At 35.2% G+C, this 20,638-nt stretch overlaps 1 protein-coding gene across 2 annotated transcripts; it reads right to left on the bottom strand.

Annotated features, from left to right (window-relative positions):
• Positions 1 to 7,043: 7,043 nt before the first annotated feature.
• LOC110109914 (putative glycerol-3-phosphate transporter 2) lies at positions 7,044 to 18,642 on the bottom strand. 2 transcript variants are annotated; one of them, XM_020841132.2, is made up of 4 exons: positions 18,420 to 18,642; positions 12,839 to 13,462; positions 7,898 to 8,091; positions 7,044 to 7,820 (listed from the first exon to the last, which is right to left on the bottom strand). In XM_020841132.2, exons 1-4 carry the CDS (start codon positions 18,479 to 18,481, stop codon positions 7,231 to 7,233), a joined length of 1,470 nt encoding a protein of 489 aa, XP_020696791.1. In that variant the 5' UTR covers positions 18,482 to 18,642; the 3' UTR covers positions 7,044 to 7,230. The 2 variants fall into 2 exon arrangements, with proteins under 2 accessions (XP_020696791.1, XP_020696792.1); XM_020841133.2 differs by having other exon boundaries at positions 7,898 to 8,067; positions 18,420 to 18,641.
• Positions 18,643 to 20,638: the final 1,996 nt, after the last annotated feature.

The following is a 20,638-nucleotide window of genomic DNA, read 5'->3' as shown; positions in this document are numbered from 1 at the left end:
GATTTGGATTTGCATTTTAGGCCGTTTGGCTGGATTTCGCTCAAATCCGCCTCAAATCTGGCCTAAATCCTGCTACCAAATAGCCCCTAAGGTAGTGAGTTTGAATAATTATGATTTGTCATTGATCATTTCTCTAAAAAATTCAATTAAAAGAAAAAGGTTATTATGTATTAAAGGGTTGTTGAATGTTTTTGATTCAATGCATCCTTGAGGTTTTCTTTGAGGCTGTTTTTGTGGCAGGAAAAAAAGAAAATCTATTTGAATGGACAAAGAACTGTACACTTTTTCTTAAAGAGTGTTTTAAAAAAGCTACTTTGAAAAGTAGAACATAAATTATGATTGAGAAAATAATTTTTAAAAGGTTCTGATAAAAAATATTATAATCTATCCAAACAAAACCTAAGATGTTAGGTGGTTCATCTGCTTGTTAGGTGGTTCATCTGATTGTAGGATTCAATGGGCGAATCTGTTTTGAAACTCTGAATGCTCCATTAGAATAATGCATTTAGTCCATAATTCCTTGAAAAAGCTGAAAAGAATTTCAATATGTGATGACTATAATGTTTAATGGAATCTCATTCCTTTTTTTATTTTTATGAGCAGAGAAGGAGATTCTGTAAGTTGAATTTATTGAATTTGCTGTGGTCCCCTAAGTTCCATGAAGCATTTTTTAGCTTAATTTGCCCAAGTTTTGGACTTTTGTATTTTATGTTGCTGCATTAGATGGTCCAAATGGATGTACTTATGGTTGATGAAATTAGCTATATCAAATTGTTTGAAATTATGCTGCCCATTTTGATGTGTTGGTTGGGAGCTTAGGCTATCAGCCAAGAAGTCTTGAGTTCAAAGTTATCGAATTCGTATTTATTTGATTTTGAGTTTGGTTGATTTCAATCATTTCAATTTTAAAATTGTTTGATGTAGATTTGAGTGGGTTCAAAATTAATCATCTTTTCGTACTTTTTACATTTTAAAGTATAGATAAATACAAATTTAGACTTATAGTAGCTTGCAAGGAAGCTTTTAATTGATTCAAAATTTTGAGAAAAATAGAAGTTTTGCTTGTGTCTAAGTTCTCTTTTGTTTGATTTGAACTTCATATGCGAAAAAATTGATCCAATTGATAGATTTTAGTAAATTCTTTATCAAAGCTTAGCCTTGATTGTGTCCTAAAAAATAAGTGCATATGATATCTCACTTATCTTCGCAATATTCTAATTTCTCTCTCTTCTCTCTCGTTTTTCCTTCTTCATCGTGATTTTGTGACGATTCGAACACCTCTTTTTATACATTGACATAATCATCTTATTCCTCGTTCTATATATATCGGATCAACTCTTCCTATTCTCATCGCTTTGAATTTTAATATTCTCTATTCTAATTTTTTTATTTTATTTAAGATATTGCATGAATATTGTGAGATATTTTGAGTCTCTAAAATTTTTATTATTTTCTTCAAATAGAACATAAGAAACTATAGTTAATTATTTTTTAGTATTCAAATCTAAGATTTCCTTAGAGATTAAAGATATTATTTTATTTTTTTTACAAAAAATTCTTTTAATAGTATCACCAATTAACTATTGTATCATATTATTAAGAATTTGTTAATATAAAATCTCTCTGTCAATAATACTTAAAAATTAAGTAGTATTTCAATTAATACAAATATCATTTTTGTGGGGCTCACACTCTTTGAGGATATATCAAAAATAGAACCTCATATCAATAGTGTTAAAGATATTAGAAATTTAATAAACTAATAAGCCCATAAATGAAGCTATAATCAATAGAAAATAAAATGAGAAGGAAAACTAAAATTCGTCTCTGAGTATCCTCTTGCTAAGGTTTTGTTTGGTTATCTTTTCTAAAAAATAAAAATTAGTTTTATAATTGCTCGCAAGAGGAATGAGAAAGAAGATGCCTATGAGAAATTCTACTCTCTTGTGACAATTGCTGAGGTCCCTCTTAAGGGTCTTAAGTAGGGCTGTCAAAATCGGGTCACAGGTTGGGTTCAGGTCCAACTCGAAACTGATTCGACCCGACTCTAACCCGACCCATTTTTACAAACAGATCAGTTTTCCGAACCCGAACACTTCTGGTCAAGGTCAACCCGAACCCGACCCGCTTCGGATATATTTGACTACAATTTTTTATTTTCGATTTATTTAAATCTAAATCAAATTAAAGTAATATTTACTTCAATCAATTTAAAACAAATCAAGCTTTATTTAATTTGGGCACTAATATTTATTATTTTTTAGAAATATCATTTACTTATTTCATAACAATCATTTTAAACACTCCTAAATTAATTAAAAATAGGTCAAACTGCGTTGATTTCGGGTTTCCTGGTTAACTTGAACCCAACCCATTTTTACAAACGGGTCAAAATCCCTAACTCGAATCCCACCGGGTTCAGATTGACCCGAACCCGAAATTTTCGGGTTGAGTTTTTGGCTCAGGTCAAATATTGACAACCCTAGTCTTAAGGGCTAGGGAACAAAGGTCATTGATGAAACATATTGATTTTAGCCTTTTCAGTTTTAATCTTGCATGGAGCTTATCTGCACTTCTCATTTTATACTACTATATGTTCCTTGATTCAAGCATGCCTGAGATTTTTATTTTGAATGATGTTTTCATTTAGTTGATATTTGATTACATGTAAACCTTCTTGCTGTAAACTGTAATAATTGGATTTTCACTGCAAAAAAAAAAAATGATTGGATTCCCTTAAAAAAAATCTACAAGCATTTTTAGAACTTTTGAGTTAATTAAAGACAAATTTAGACGCATGACATGCATGCAACCTACGCACCTAAGATTTATTAGCTGATAATCAAAGCTCTCAACCAATAGATCAATGAGCTGCATAAAAATCTAAATGTTTCTTTCACAAAATAATGGCTGCAAGACCACTTTGCTATATATGGAGAGACTGGCACAATATAATTGCTTATGAGTTGGAAAGAAATAAACTGATTGACAGAAGCCTTATTGTTGCTGCCTGGCTGGAGTTATTTACAAAGAAGGGAAATTTATATACATAGCATTTTATAACATTCTATTTACATATCTAACATCTAAAATTTTAATATTATATGCATACCACCCTATATTATTTTAATATCAAATATACCACTTATATTTCTTTCCTATCACTCATATATTTAATTTCTACCACTCATATTTGGTATGAAAATGAACTATGGGTGGTATTTATGTAATATTAAAATTTTAGGTGTTAAATATGTAAATAGAATAGTATTAAATGGTATGTAAATCTACAATTATTCAAATTAATAATTGTGAACAGCAGTAAAAGATTCAGAGAGAATGCCAATTTATATTAATTTTCTATTAAATCAAAATTATGATTTAAAAACTTTAAAAAATTTTAAAAAAAATTATAAGAAATTTGCAAAAGAGACCTTAAAAGATCCTGAAATTTTAAATAAAAATTTTAAATTTATTCAAAATATTTTGATAAAAATTTTCATTATTGTTGGCCTTTTTCTAGCATTTGTATGGTTGGTGGGTGGTTGTCCAAAGCAAGCTGTATTATTTAATTCATTCCTTAAATGGTTATTTGTTTGGGACCTTAGTAGTGATTGCTTTACAGTTATATTTTTGGGAAATTTTAGCTTTTTCTTTTTAAATTTAGCTTATGATATTATGGTTCAAGATTGAAAGGGATGAACTTTATAATTATAATTATTTAAGATTAGTAAAATAAAGATTTTGATGATTATAAAGTCACTAAATTTGAGTAATATTTTTTTAGGGCTATAACCAGGGGTGTCAACTTTTGACCCGACCCGAAACACGACTCGAAAAAATCCGGGTTGGGGTCAACCCGGATTCGAAACGGGTCGGGTTCGGGTTCAACAAATCAACCCGTTTTCAAAAACGGGTCGAATTCAGGTTGACCCAGCAACCCAAAAATGACTTGAAATTGACATGAAAACACCTATTTGGCTCGAAAACCCGAGATTTACCCGTTTTTTACCCGATTTTGACCAGAAAATCGAAGATTGACCCGATTTTTGACCCGAAAACTAGCAATTTTAGGTCAACTTCGGGTCATTCATGTCGGGTCAGGTTGACTCGGACCCGAATCAGGTCGGGTTCGGAACCGGAAACCTGACCCTTTTTTTTTAAATGGGCCGGGTTCGGGTTGACCCGAACAATGCCAGGTCAGTTCTGGGTTCGACCCAAACCCGACAGGTTGACCCGAATTGACACCCCTAGCTATAACTCTCTCTCTCTCTCTCTCTCAATCTCGGGATTACTTTGTGGTTTTTTAAATATTTAATAGATGGCACACATATTCAGTATCTGATGCACGATAAAAATTGAGAAATAAAGAAAGAGGTGTAGTAAGTAAATCAATTATCTGTTTCTTCATCTATGGATCATGGATGAATCCAACAGCAATGGGGCTCATTCCCCCACTAGCTTGGGCGTGCCTCAATGAATTGTCATAGGGCGGCTAAGGCTTCATTTGTGACGGCTTTTTTTACTGCTTCTTAAAGCAGATTTTTGATAAAAAATTAAAATTTTTGTACTAAAAAGATACTTTAAGAAGTAGTGAAAAAGGCATCTCAAACGAAGACTAATTTTTATACTAGAAAGCTGCTTTAAGAAGCAGTGAAATAGCCATTCCAAACGAAGCCTAAAACTTCGTTTGTGATAACTTTTTACTCTTTTCTAAAATAAAATTTTAATTCATTTTTTTAATTTTTTTCTAAAAAATTGTGATAGTAAGCAGTAAAAAAGTTATATATATATATATACTACTGAAGCTATTTTGTAACTTCTAATTATCAAAGCATAGAATAAAATTAAAATTATACAGCTATATTTTACAATAAATAAATAACTAAATATTTATATTATTTATAATTTGCATAATAACTTTTTTTAAAAAATAATTACCACGCAACAACTTTACAACTACCATTACAAGATTTTCTAGACTTAGATCTCATTTGAGACAACTTTCTTGCTGTTTTTTAAAACAACTTTTTAGAATGAAAATTTTTAAAATAAAAACTTTTTGTACTAAAAAACTGCATTATAAAATATTAAGAAAGCTTTAGACTTCATTTGAGACAGCTTAACAGCTTTCTTACTACTTTCTAAAACAACATTCTAGCACAATTTTAAAAAAAATTATACTAAACAACTACTTTATAAAATAGTACAAAAGCTATTCCAAAGGAAGTGTTAATCAAAAGGGCATTTTGCCATCATCAATTTAAATTTAATAAATGGTCCTATCAGCCGATAATTATTGCGTCCGGTTACCGGATGTCCGGGCATCCAATCCGGTGAATATAATTACACATTGTAATTTCCTATTTTTTTTTGTGACATGGCGACACCGAATTGGTGTCCGGACGAATCAGGACACCGGACGCAATATTGACCCTATCAGCACATGCATTTGTTTAATTTGCGTGAATCTAGCATTTCTATTTGTTAATATTTTCGTATTTAAGCATTCTAATTTATTAATTTTTAATAAATTACATATTGATGCTCATCTCTTAAAAAAAATGAAAATAAAATAGCCATGGGCCCATAATAGGAAAATAGTTATGTATATTTCACCCTTTATAATACTTTCTACCTTAGGCTAAACAACTTTTAATATTTTATACAGTACTCTTACAAACTATTATTCACTTTATTTTACAACATAACAATGACAAATATAGCCTTAATTTTTTATATATGTTGAGAACTAAAATATACGATGCTTAGAATGTTTCGTCTCAATGTTGTATAGATATCCAACACACAAATAAGGAGTTCGGACGGAAGTCTAGTGTCAGTCGGTGGCTGGGCGGAAGTACGACAACAGTCGGTTGCCGAGCGAAATTCCAACGGTGATCGAGAAGTCTGGTGGCTAGAGAACTCTAGCTTCTCTCTCTTCCTTGCTTCTTTATAAAGCAATACAAAAATTGTCCCAAATAAAATCTTAATCAAAACAGCGGATACCTAGCACACAAACAGGAAATTCAAGAACACAATATTTTTTACATGGAAAATCATGGAAAAAAGAAAAAATCGCGAGGTCACACCCAATTGAAATGATTAAAATAGTATTTGAATATATTACAAATGACTAATCCGTCCTATGGAGGAAGATCATATTACAACAATCAACCATCGAGTTGAAATCTAGTGACGAGCAAAGATCAGACGGAAATTCCACGACTTTCAATTGTCGAACGGAAATCCATTGCCAGTTGGTGATCGGGCAGAAGTCCAATGTCTGTCGGTGGTTAGGCGGAAGTCCCACGACAGTCGGTGGCCAGGTGAAAGTCTAGCGGTGATCGAGGAGTTCGTCTGGTGGCAAGAGAAATCTAGTTTCTTTCTCTTCCTTTTGTTCCTTGCTAAAGTCCCATTCCCATGAGTAATGAGAGGTTCATTTATAGTTTTTGAGAGTGGCATGACCAATAAATAGGATATAGATCAAGGGTAAGTTGAGAGTAATTTGAATAGACAATCGATGTTGATCCTCTTGATCATGGATCGTTTACTAGGCACTTGAATGTCTTAATGATATCATAATTTGACAATCTTGGACTCGTTGGATTCGTCTCGTCGTGCCGCTCAATTTGATTATAAGCATGTTACTTTTGAACATTTGTCATCCCATTTCTAGTTTGAATTTTTCAAACGATCTTCAACTCATTGATTTGAACCAACTTGGGCTGAGATTGGGCCGAATTTGGTATCAATGGGTTCGTATTTTCGAGACATTCATTTCGACGGTAAGTTTGATGAAAATTGAAATCAGAGTTTAAATGATCCCAAATTTAATTTCATAAGTTTTCAACTTGATTTTGCCTCGATATTCATGCCCCGATCAAGATAATTATTTCACGATATATCAATATCATATACTCATAATGTATATGGTCTGTTACCTTTTAGAGGCCAATTGATTCCTTCAATATAAATGTATCAAATTAGAAATAAAGAGAGCCCACCCAACAAAAAAAAAAAGAAAATCAAAACATAAGATACAATGAATAATCCCTTCACAAATATTATATTGAATTGGATTATAAATGTAACAATCATCAATTTATTTCACTAAGATTTTATTTGAGACAACTATTTTAATCAGTACAAAAATTTTCATTCAAAAAAATTTTTATAATAAAAATTTATTTTAAAAAACAGTAAAAAAGCTGCTGTTTCAACCGAAACCTAAATCAGTTCCTGCTCCTTCACACCTGCTGTCCTCACACTGTCGCGATCTCGCCTGAACACAACATACAATGGAGTATAAAACAAAGAGCAGAGCCCAAAAGGCACGGTCATCATCGACAACAAACCTCTCGAAAGCGCAATTGCCTGATCAACTGAAGCATTTGCAAGATTAGAATCGTAACCATACACTCTCTCTGTTAGCATTCCGACCGCCGGAGCAGCAAAAGAAGAGAAGGAGCCCTCCAAAGCCCTATCGAAGGCGTAGATCATCGTTCGATGCTTCGTCGGGACGACTTCGGCGAACATGGGGTTATTCGCACAGGAAGCGCACCAGCTGATTGTGATCCCCATGAGGAGGAGGGTCACGGCGTAGGCCGCAAAGCTGTTAACTGATTGAGGAATGAGGGAAAGGAGGAGCCATGAGAAAGGGATGCCCATGAAGGCGCTGAACTGCGCGCAGATGATTCGGCCTTTGTCGGGATAGAAAATGGAGGCTCGGTCGGCGAGGAATCCTCCGAGGAAAGAACCGCAGGCACAGCCGATTGCGAAGAGGCTGGTGAGGGCGGCTGAGTTCTTGTTATCAAAACCTGGTGCGGAAATACAGAGTATTCAGATATGTGGAGAATGGAGGATCTTCTTCTATTTGCAGGTAATATGTGCTTACCAATGAGTTCAAACCACATGGTAAAGAACACCATGGAAGTCCATGGCAAAGAACCAACAATTCCCTGCAGGACTATTATCTGAAATGTCTTGACTTTCATGACGCTCTTCATTGCAGACCAGGAATCAGTCCAGATAGAAGGTGAAAACGGCGCGACTTTCCCGAGCAAACTGGTTTGGAACAGATGAACAGAACTGGATTGAGAGAATGTAGGGAAATTTTGTGTTAAGATTAAAAGAAAAGAAGATTTTTAAAAGGGAATGAATGAAAGTAGAATAATTCAAATAGACCCTATGTAGATGAGCAAATGGGACTGTTATGATACAATTTTCGTCATAAACCTTTTTAGTGCAGATCATTAGATCCACAAATGAAATATATATAAATATTTTCATCATCCATATGCAAAGTGTACACTACAAATTTAGAGGGAAGCTTTCAAGTTTTTCTTCACTATTAGCTTCTCTTTGAGTGTAGGATGCAGTCTTAACTTTAGCTTTACAAATTTTTTTATTCATAACTTCTAGGCTCTAGCAAACGTTATCTTAGGCTTCGTTTGGTTGGGCCTAATTACACCTTTTTCGGTTAGAATAGGGAAAAACGGTTGTTGTTTTATGTTTGTTTAGATGACTTTTGTAAAAATCATTTTCCTTGTTGCGTGTTAGAAAATACGCGGCCTTAACTTTAGCTTTACAAATTTTTTTATTCATAACTTCTAGGCTCTAGCAAACGTTATCTTAGGCTTCGTTTGGTTGGGCCTAATTACACCTTTTTCGGTTAGAATAGGGAAAAACAGTTGTTATTTTATGTTTGTTTAGATGACTTTTGTAAAAATCATTTTCCTAATACTCCGTACACCTGCCGATCTGAGAAGAAAAAAATTTCTGCTTGCCCGTTCTTAGAACCTCCGTTTAAAAAGGAAAAAAAGCCGTCGGGAACCAAACGAGGCCTTAGCCCCCTAATTTTTTCTTCTCATAATTTCAGATTTTGATTCTAACCACCTACTTGATACAGGCTTTACTATCTCTGTCATACAAGTCTGGAGTTAAGCACCTAAATATATTTTTCATAACCTTAACCTTCATATGTGCTACTCTCACAATATATCTAATATAATCATTTTATACTCTATTCTTTGAATTCTTTCTAGCTTTATCAGAAACGCGTTTAAAAATTAACCATCCTATTTCAGAATTCAGAAATCCACTACCTTAAAATGGCATACCGAAACATGAAATGCAACCATATTATGTAATCTGAGTAATTACAACTTCAAATGATCAATGGTTATGGCGCTAATACACGTGTCGGTTACCATTTCCATAAAATTATGTTACTAAATTCTCAGCAATATTTTATATTATACCAGTATGGGCATTAATACTTTAAGCATGGGCGGCAAATTAGGACATGAGAGATTTATGTGAAAGATATAAAGAAAACTACCCAATATTCCCTCCCAAATCTTCTCCACCTATTTCTACATGGCCGGTCACACTTTAAAGAGAAATTCAAGCAAATATTTGTTTGGTTTAAGGTATGCTTATCCATAATTTGAATGGATGAAGGAAGCTCGGGATAAAGATTTCTAAATTAGTGCATTTAGTTGGAATTATAGATACACAAGGATTGACTACTACTTTGCTATAAATAGATGGGCACATGGTGTAACAATCCAGCTTGAAGCAATTGAATGATTTTCCTCCCCTCAAATTCTCAATTAAGGAGAGCCTACATCTCCTCGCTTTATGACACACATCTAAAGGCCATCCAAAACTCTATCTCTCACCTCTTGATTAGATTAGGTAAAGCTCTCATTCCTCCATATAATCTATATTCCCTTGTACTAGTATTTTCAAACCAATTCTACGAGTCTTCAGCACATCCCCAATTCAAAATCAATTGGTGTCCGAGTAGTAGCTTCAACGTGTAGGATTTCTTCATGATTTGAGTGAGATTAAGTTAAATCTAGATAATTCTATGGAGTAAAAAACCCATAAATCGATAGAAGACGAATCAAATGAAAAATCTAAAAGAATTTATGGTCTTTTTCTAATTAAGAAGATAGCTAATTAACAATTGTCATGTTTGTCGCTCTTAAAAAGATTGTTGTTAAATAGCATGAACAATGTGAGAGTAAACCAACAAAGAAAGAAGAGGAAACAACGACATCAAGAACATTTATCTCACTATGGGGTCAACTACATGAATCTTTTTTTCTCCATTGTGTGCTTTTAAAAGTCAAATTCTCATTTAAATCTAAAAAAAATGTCATTTCTAATATTTTCTAACCACATTTTTTTTAGATTTACCTCTACCTTTCTTAATATAAACCAAATCTAATACATCTACTCTCCTAACTAGGTTATCAGAAGGCTGTGATTTTATGTAAACAAACCATCTAAGGCAACTCTCTCTAATCTTATCTATCACTGGAGCTACTCCAACATTTTCACGTATATGCCCGTTTCACATTTTTTTCTCTAAGAGTAAAGCCACACATCCACTTAAGCATTTCATATATGCAAAAAATAACTTAATTTTATGCATCTCTTTTAATGGCCAACATTTTGCGCCATAAAGCATAACACTATCATCTTATAGATTTTTCCCTTTAGTTTGAGGGGTATTTTTCTATCACACAATAGGCCTAATGCATTCCTCCACTTCAACCATCCAATTTGAATTCTACAATAATATCCCAATCTATTTCACTATCACTCTAAACAATAAACCCAAGATATCTTAAATATTCACTCTTATTGATGACTTGATCGCCCAAAGTCATACCCCCACTAGATCTATTACTACTAAAATTACACTTCATGTATTTAGTTTTAAATTTACTCAAATGAAAACCATTAGACTCAAAAGTTGACCTCCATAATTCAAATTTACCTTCAACTCTCTCTAGTTTTATCAACAAGAAGAATATCTTTTGTTGACCTCTAAAATATATCTAACAATTGAGGCAAGCACGTCTGACAAGATTGAACATCGACTGACGAAACACCATATGAGCTAGATCAACCTACATCATTGTTGACCTCTTGTCAAGTGACTTTACATGTTCGGGATGACCAACGGCGAATTATGCTTGAGTTATGTACATAGATTTGGCTAGTGCAGAAGCAAAGATCTCACGAAGATGGTGGGGTGACTCGCCATTATTACCTGAAGGGGTATGCTTTTGTCCCAAATGACCATTTTCATCTAGAATAGGTCTCAACAAGAGTGCCAAAATATGTGAATACATGAATCACCCCTGAATATTTAAAATTGGACACATGGATGATATATGTTTAAAGTCCAAAATATAGGTTTGTCGATCTAGAAAAAATTTGTTTTGATCGAGTAAAAGAACAACATAGAAAATACAACATAAAGACCAAGACACTCCTCCAACCAAAGAAGGGTTTATTTGTAGTAGCTGCGTGATGGGAAGGAGGTCCTTGGAATGCTTAGACAAATGGATGCATGGTGCTTACCCGACAACAAGCGGCATGATATTTATGAATAAAGCGGCAGATGATAACCAAGATAAGAGTGAAGCAACATGTGATAGTCTACGCAGCGAGATTGGTATCATAAGCCATTGGCTTGTATCGGAGGCTATAAATTACCTATGTGAAGATAAAGCAATTCAGGTGACAAAAGTGGATGTGAAACATGGAGATCAAGGACAAGTTGGCATTTGGTAAAGCTCTGCAATGCCTAAGAAAGTGGTAAGGGATTTGGTGGATAGGACTTAAATCATTGAATTGCAAACCAAGTTGGCCGATTGAAGCTATAACCAATAGTAGGATCATTAATCAAATCAAAGCTTGAATTAAGCGAAAGGAAATATTAGTTGCATAATCAACCCTACTAGTGCCCGAGTGATGAAACACGTGGCTAGGATGGGTATAGAAAATTATGCATTAAACAACTAATCATAATCAAAAGTTTTCTCTCATAATCAATAAGGATAATTAACTACAGGAGCTTGCTTGGGAAGCACCAAATTAGAAACATGAAGTCCACCAGTAAAGGGAAAATCTTTGGTAAGAACTTTATCTACTATTTATCCTGTCTCCAAGAAATTCATCTATGGAAGGAAGCATCTTGAATACAATAAAACAATCTCTCATAGAATATCATCGAATAAAATGGATTTTTTTCTTATGAGAAAAACGTTAGGAACTATTGACCCATAAATAATTATTCAATAGAGGTTTCAAGTGTCTGTTAAAAATAAAATTAAAAATTTTAAGATTGGAAAAGTGGTATCCTTCAGAAAAGGGCTAAACTCCAATGACTATTATACAAATTTCTATAAATTAAACCAAGCAATTCCATTGTACGCCAGAGCAATATTTAGTAAAAGAGTATATATATTCAATGATTATATAAAGGGTCGGCAAAAACATCCTAAATCAAGCAAAAAAAAAAAGTTAACAAAGAGGGATTCTAATCACATTGATATAGCAACCACTTCAACATTACAATAATCTTGAGAAATCTCAAACTTGAAACCTAAAACCTATGCATCCGATGTCCTATAAAGTTTAAAAATTAAACTGGAAAGAAAACTAGATCCTATGAATTGCATTAAGGAAAAGTAAACCTTTTTATCAAGCAGAACTCCTATGGTATTCAAGAAAAAAAGACCCCTTAAAATGTGTGCAAAGTTCAATACATTATATCCATGTAATAGCTGAAGAAACACAAATAACACCTTTAAGTATATGAAAATTCATTGCACGGAATCAGTAAATGTACTTGAATCTGCACATGTATGACAAAAAGTTCAGCGATTAAGGGAATATATTTATCATTAAAAAAAAAAAAAAAGAACTCAAGTAGATATGAGTATTTCATAAGAGAAATTTTCATCAAATTGGATATAACATAATAGAGTGCAAGATGAAAATTTAACACCCAAAAGAGTAAAATTGCTACCTCTCAGAGTCTTCATAAGTTCCAACGGCAATCCCAGAGGCTTTTCTGGGATCAACAACAAATAAAAACACAAGAACTCCAATCATTAAACTCAATGTTGCCATCATGATGAAGGCAAATCGCCATCCAGGGATGCCCCAATAATGTTGCCCAGCCATAATTGTTGCTACCACACCACCTCCTATCCCTCCAACTGAACCTACAAAGTTCAACATGCCAAACCCTGTACCTCGTGAGCCGTCTATGTAACTATCTGCAATGAAAGATTGGAGCGCTGGAATCACGATGGCTAATCCAAAGCCATTTAATGCTCTCCAAAATGCCACTTGATGAAAATGCTGACTAACTCCCACTGCAGCTGTTGACAAGGCCCAAAATGCAGTGCCAAGTGCAAGGACAGATGGACGGTCATAGTGAAGAGCCAACACCCCTGCCAATGGAGATGATAATGCTTGAACAAAGTTTCTTATGAAAGTAAGATAGCCAAGGTCAGTTGGACCAGCATGAAAAGCTTGGCTAACTTCTTTGTAAACAGCTGGAAGAAGATTTTCATCAGCACGCTCCATTATTGATGCCATGTTGATCAGAATAAGGGATAAGGATATCCCAAAAATCTTCTTTTGTCTGGAACAGTAAACAAAAACCTGTAAGAACAAAACAAAAGTGATAGGAAGTACTTGAGTTCGCAAGTAATCCTATCGGATCTACTTGAGTTCGCAAGCAACCCTAATGTGAAATTGGTAAAAACAGCGAGAATACCCAAGATCGGAGATGAAACAACCAAGAAAATAATAGAACTTGATTAAATACTCAAAGCAAAATAAGCTAGAAGAAAATATACAATTAATCCTCTATTCGAGAGGAGGATCGTCTCTCCCAAATCTCTAAACAAGAGTTTAGAGCCCAAAACACCCAAGAGACTACAAGAAGACAATAACCAAAGCCTCCCTAGCCCTAACCCCTTCATGCCCTTTAAATAGCCCTCTCCACCTCCTTAAAAACTTCCTAATATAAGATAGTATTTAATTAATTCAAAAGATATCAAATCTTTTTAATTAATTAAATACACTTTCCTAATATAAGATATTATTATTTAATACAAAAAATATATATCAAATCTTTTTTAATTAATTAAATCCAAACAAATTGGTAGTGGGCCCCTCCCTTAGGCGGTGTAGGAAGGAGGCGGTTTGACCTGCCTCCTGTACACAAGTGCCGGCCCCACCTGGGTCAGCTGAGGTTGAGTCAGTTCCTGGGGAACAGACATATCAATACCTCCTGTACACAAGTGCCGGCCCCACCTGGGCCGGCTGAGGTTGAGTCAATTCCTGGGGAACCGACATATCAATATCGCCCTCCCAAAGAGTCACCTTGTCCTCAAGGTGAAAACAAGGGAACTGTTGTTTTATCCTCTCATATGGATCCCATGTGGCCGGGATTTCTTTCATTTGATCAACACCTCCTTAGTTCCATTTTTGTTTTGGTGAACCCCTTCCAGCTCTAAGGGTTCCGGAGTTACCTCTAAATCCTTAGTAAGTGTTGCTGGTAGCTCGGGACTGGCTGTGTAGTCACCAATGTCCTTCCTCAACTGCGAGACATGAAAAACCGAATGTATAGTTGCTGCTTGTTAATTTCAGTCGATATTCACAATCTTATCCAGCACTTCATAAGGCCCAAAATATCTTGGAGCCAGCTTTTCGTTCCTCCTGTTAGCGACTGTCTTATGTCTATACGGTCGAAGCTTCAAGAGCACCCTCTCCCCTACTTCAAATTGGATGTTCTTCCTATGCCCATATGCTTGTTTCTTCATAATTTGTTGAGCTCTCAGTAAATGCATCTTCAACTCCTCTAGTACTCGATCCCTCTCCTCTAAGTACTCCTCTACTAACGACACATGGGTACTGCTACTCCCAAAGTGCACCAAGTGTGAGGGATTCGTACGTACAACAACTTGAATGGATTTATCTGTGAAGCAGAATGAAAATACGTGTTGTACCAGTAGTCTTCCCAAGATAGCCACTTGGCCCATAGCTTGGGTTTTTCTGACACAAAGCATCTCAGGTATGTCTCTAGGCTCCTATTGACCACCTCCGTTTGACCATCTGTCTATGGGTGATAAGCGGTGCTTCTCTTCAGAACTGTCCCCTGTAACCTGAACAACTCCCTCCAAAAATGACTGAGGAACACCTTATCTCTGTCTAACATGATCACTTCTGATACCCCATGCAATCTGACCACTTCTCTAATGAATGCTGAAGCCACTATCACAGCGGTGTAAGGATGTCGGAGGGGGATGAAATGAGCATACTTGCTCAATCTATCCACCACCACCAAGATCACTGTGAAGCCTTCTGAATAAGGCAGCCCATTTATGAAATACATGGATATCTCCTCCCATACTCGTCCTGGTAATGCCAACGGCTGTAGTAGTCCTCCTGGCGACATAGTCAAATATTTGTTCCTCTGACAGATCTCACACCTTGCCAACATCTCATCTACATATCTATGCATTCCCTTCCTGTAAAGCTCGGCCGCTAATCTCTTGTAGATCTTCTACACTCCTGAATAGCCCCTAACTGCACTTCCATGAAATTCCTGGAGTAAATTTGGGATGTGGATCGAGGTACGGGGCATTACAAATCTTCCCTAATACATCAGTCTGTCCCCCTCTAATGAGTACCCTGGTTGACTACACTCCTTTTTCAGCAATTCTAACCTGATCTTTCCCAATTCTTCATTTCTAGCACTTTCTTCCCTGATGGTCTCCCAGTCAAGCATTAAAGGAACGGTTAGTGTCACCGTCTGCAGCTCCCCCATACATCTGGACAAAGCATTTGCCGCCTTGTTCTTCACTCCTAGTCTATACTGAATCTCAAAATCGTACCCTAGCAACTTGGACAACCACCTTTGATGCTCTTCTGTTACCATCCGTTGTTCCAACAAATATTTCAAGCTTAGCTGATCAGTCCTGACAATCAAATGCCTCCCAAGAAGGTAGGGCAGCCACTTCTGGATGGTCAAAATGATGGTCATTAATTCTCTCTCATATATTGATTTCAGACGGGCTCTAGCAGTCAGTACATGGCTGAAATAGGCAATGGGTCTACGACTCTGCACCCAGCCCGTACCCGGAAGCATCTGTCTCCACAATGAAGGTCTGAGTGAAATCTGGCAAGGCTATGACCGTCACCATAGTCATACAAATCTGGCAAGGCTAGTATTTAATTAATTAATTAATTAAATCAACTTTCCTAATATAAGATATTATTATTTAATACAAATTCTTTTTTAATTAATTAAATCCAAACAAATTGGGCGTGAGCCCCTCCCTTAAGCGGTGTAGGAAGGAAGCAGTTTGCCCCGCCTCTTGTACACAAGTGTCGGCCCCACCTGGGCCGGCTGAGGTTGAGTCGGTTCCTGGGGAACCGACATATCAAAAAGCCACCCCATTTATTAAAGGGAAAAGAAAAGAATTACAAAGAAAGTAAATACTTAGTTTTTTATCCAGGATTTAATTAAGAAGAAAAGAAATGAAATGAGAGAAAAATATACGAATTTCGTTTCTTGACCAAAACAAGGAGAAAGTGGAGAGAAAGGATTTGCTAAAGTAAAATTTGATAATATCCAACCTACCCATTCTTCAATACAATAAGTCTAACCTATCTTTATTTTGTGAGGGTATATATGTCAATTTGAGTATATATGTCAATAAAATATACCATTTCTTTTCAATTCACAATCAAGAACTCGATGACTATTTTTATTCTCTCTTAAAAAATGAAATATATATATTTTTTCTTTTCTTCCTCTACACTTAAATATTTTACATTTTTACTTTGTTCTCTCAACACCTAATCAGAATGTAAAATCCAACTCCAAATAGAAATGTCAAAGCATAGCAAGAGTAGAAGATAAAGTTTGATAACAAAAATACCAGAAAGTAAACTGTAAAGAGTAAAAATAATCATTCCACAAGGCTTCTAAAACCAAATTAGCATAATTGGTGAGTTGAGCTTTGTTTTTAAAACAGCATAGGATAGTATTATTATAATAGTAGCTTACATTCACATTAACATTAGCATTATGCAGAATGTTCAATTATGTCCCTTTCGAATTTCCGCTTGTCTGTGTTTCTAAAAAGTTACTTAAATTTTAATTTGTTTAGCAGTCTTCAATGTCTAGAGGTAGGGTTAGTTCAAAAGGATTATAGAATTGAATGCAAGCCAACTAAGTGCTAAACCAGTAGCCACCAATTCAAATTATTGAATATGAAGCATAATGTGGAAGCCAACAGGCCAGAAATTAATAAAAAACGATAAAAAATTTCCATATCTACATTATGATTCTTAGAAGATGTAGAACAAGGCCCATCCAGAACTAAAGAATGTCCATGCTGGCCATATTTACCATTGGATGGTTCCTTATAGACTTTGAGAACCCAACCGGAATGGAATGAAGATAGATAATGGTTTTTCACATTTGAAAAACTAAAAGAAGAACGGATTCTAATAACTACAAAGTGCTACGCTGGCATAGCAAATCAATAATAGGAATTTTTTTATTTGTTTATTTTATTGATCAATATTTACATTCCAAAAAAATTCAAGAGGTATACAGACTATTTTCATGCTTTAGTTAATCTCAATAACTTATTATACAACAAGAAGTTGATGCAGCACAAAACAGTACATGGATATAATGCTCGGCAGCACGGGCCTTGCCTGAAACAAATTTATGATAGAGAAACAAGACACATTAATGACGAAAAGTATGACAATACGAAAAAAGATGTTAGTTGAGCTTTATGAGGAAAGCCATAAAGCTTGACAAAAAAATGTCATTCTAGAGAAGTTAATTATGAAACAAGGATAAAATCATGTATTAGTAACTTTAGCACTAACTGACAACTTATTTGTATTTACAAAACAAGAAAAGAAAAACGAAAGTTACTAAACCAAGATAAAAAAAAAAAAACTCACTTGTTCTCTTTCTTGTTTCTTCAATCAGCTGAAAACAGAAAAAGATAAAAAAAACGTGTGGCTGAAAATGTACGAAACCTACAAGGGTGCAAGAGAGTCCCTAACCAATGCAATAAAGGCTAACATCAATGAAATCCTCAGAATTATGAAATCTTACAGAAATAAATCAGATTTAATCCAATACTTGTTTGTTGTGCATAAGGTATTCAGTTTGGTATGAGATGGGGTGAGATTAATCAAACCAATACAGTAGAGGGAAGATTATGATTTTGATGGATTAGCACTATAGGGCAAGCAAATCCGTTTAAACAAAATAGTTAAGAGAATCAGTGGTATCGTTAGTTTTGGACCAAAGATCAAATACTATCATATAATTTGCATCCATAGCGACCATAGTAAACATCATTAGAATGCAATCGCACTATTAGAGGTCCCAAAACTTGAAATGTCAAGCATTAAAGCATTTGGTCAACAACGATAAAATCATAAATGGATATTTGCCATATACGCAATCAAGAAGACATTAAAAAACGAAATCGATCAGCCTTACACCCGCGCATCAAATCAAATCAAATCCACTCCAAAGCAATGAGCTGTCTTACTTCATTTTTGCAGATGAATACGGTGAAGAAACCCTAGACAGAAGACTTCCCCTGTGCCTCATCGCGAATCGATGGAGTCCACACCCCACTACTCTCCTCCTGGAGCGCCGGCATTGGCGATTACGTATTAAAAAAACAAAAATCCAAGCAAGGGAATAAAGAAAAAGGACTGAAGAGAATATGACGTTAGTGGAAGATTTTTTATGAGGGGCTATTTAACCGCGAGGGATATCGGACTTGGGAGAGCGAGTAAAGAGGGTAGGGGTGACATGATCCGGAATCTGATCTGAATATCTGAAAAATTTTGGATTTCGGACAACTGCCAATTGGTTTGTCAGATGGATCGGTTCCGATTCAGAAATGTGACCCAATTCTAAATCGGATCGTGTTCGAGTTGACCTGATAATCCGAAATTAACTTGAACTTGACCTGGGTCTTGTCTCGCCCGGGAGGCCCGGCCTAGCCTGCTCGCACGCACCCAATCAGGCATACGTCTCGCCCAATTCGGCACAACGGCACATGTCTTGTCTCGCCACGACCACATGGTCTCATCTCGCCCAATATGGGGTCCGCACATTACACGCCCAGCCCGACAAGCCACCTAGCCCTCACCAACCACAGCCCAATCCGACATGCCCGCAAGACTGCACAAAGCACCACACCACTGCCTTTGTTTGATCGCTAGTCGAGTCTCCAAACGTGCCTTCAGCCTAGCCCTGGCCGCGTGCCGCCTCACCTAACCAGCCTACCCTAGGCCCCTAACTCACCTTCAACCTGGACCGCCTCAGCCTGACCACCCAACCGTTTAAATTAAATCGGAATTCGAAAATAGCTGGTTGGAGGGTCGTGTCGAGTCAACTCACTATCCCGCGCTAGTCAGGTCCAGTTCGTCAATCCTGACACGTTTGCAAAATCAGGTTGGGTTAGGATCATCCCGTTTAAATCTAGGTTCAACTTGAACCCGAACCGCGGACCCGTTTTGACACCCCTAAGTAGGAGCAAAATTTGGGTCATGCTATAATTAGAATTTGGGGCGATTTTTTTTTTTTTTTTGTGATCAGATTTGTTTTATATTAATATATTTTAGATAACTAATTATACTATTTTAAAAACAAATTTAAAGAGAAATTACATAGATAACCCTCAATGTTTATATATTTACAAAACTGGTACCGATGCTTTTTATATATTTATAATCGTAGACCTCAAGCATTTATGAGTACCAAATTATTAGGAATTTGACAAAATCACAAAAATGAAAATTAAACTTTGGCCTATATTGTGAATGTTGATATTTGAGTGTTAGTTTTAAAAATAAAGGCAATTTTGGCATTTAAATTTAAGAATAAGAAGTCTGATTCAAATTAAATTAAGTTAGGGTTGCATATTAAAATACTTGTTTTTTAGATCGCAACCATAATTTTTATTTGGTCACTATTTTTTCACCGCATTCAAGAAATTTTTGTGCTAGAAAATTGCTTTCTGCAGTAGCTTTCAAAAAAGTTATAGTCACCATATTAACTTTATATCCACTTTATAAAAATCTTCAACTACCCCAAACAAGCCCCTTAGTTTTTTTATGGTTATTGTAGAGATTGTAGGATAAATAGTGGAGGTTGATGACAGTTAAACAAAGATGATAGGTGACAATGATTAGATCATGTTTAGTAAAGTGATGTCGGTTAGGCTTTGATAGTTAGTAGACATCAGTTGAACTACGAGGGTTAGGTGATGCTTATCGAGTGATGATTATTATGATGAGACTATCAGGCAATGTGTATCGGGTAATAATTGTTGAATAAAAATGGTCTGTTATAAGCATTTTTGTAGATTCATTCAAATTTCTCAAAAATACATCATTAGATGATATGTATTGATTTTCTTTTTCGTAAATCATTATTTAGCCTATAAGTATATTAATGACATCATAATTGAGTTGTCTTAGACTCTTTAGATTCCTCCCATATAGACATTTATTTTGATTATAATCATGCAAGATGCGTAGATCGATTGGTCCATTAAAATAGTGCTATGAAGTTTTTAACTACACTTCTAATTTTTTATCTAGGCTTATTTGGACTCACAATCGAACATTATTGGGGCATTATATTAGGCTCATTAGACTAGACTCAAACAGTTCATAATTTAATTTTGAAAGTTTTCATTTCAAATATCGCATTGAGATTCGTGCTTACTCAATTGAGCATGTTCTAACCTAT

This window comes from Dendrobium catenatum, unplaced genomic scaffold (assembly GCF_001605985.2).
Source record: "Dendrobium catenatum unplaced genomic scaffold, ASM160598v2 fragScaff_scaffold_1470, whole genome shotgun sequence".
Taxonomy (NCBI): domain Eukaryota; kingdom Viridiplantae; phylum Streptophyta; class Magnoliopsida; order Asparagales; family Orchidaceae; genus Dendrobium; species Dendrobium catenatum.
Note: the sequence above shows the minus strand (reverse complement) of the source record. Positions and strands in the feature narration are given on the sequence as shown.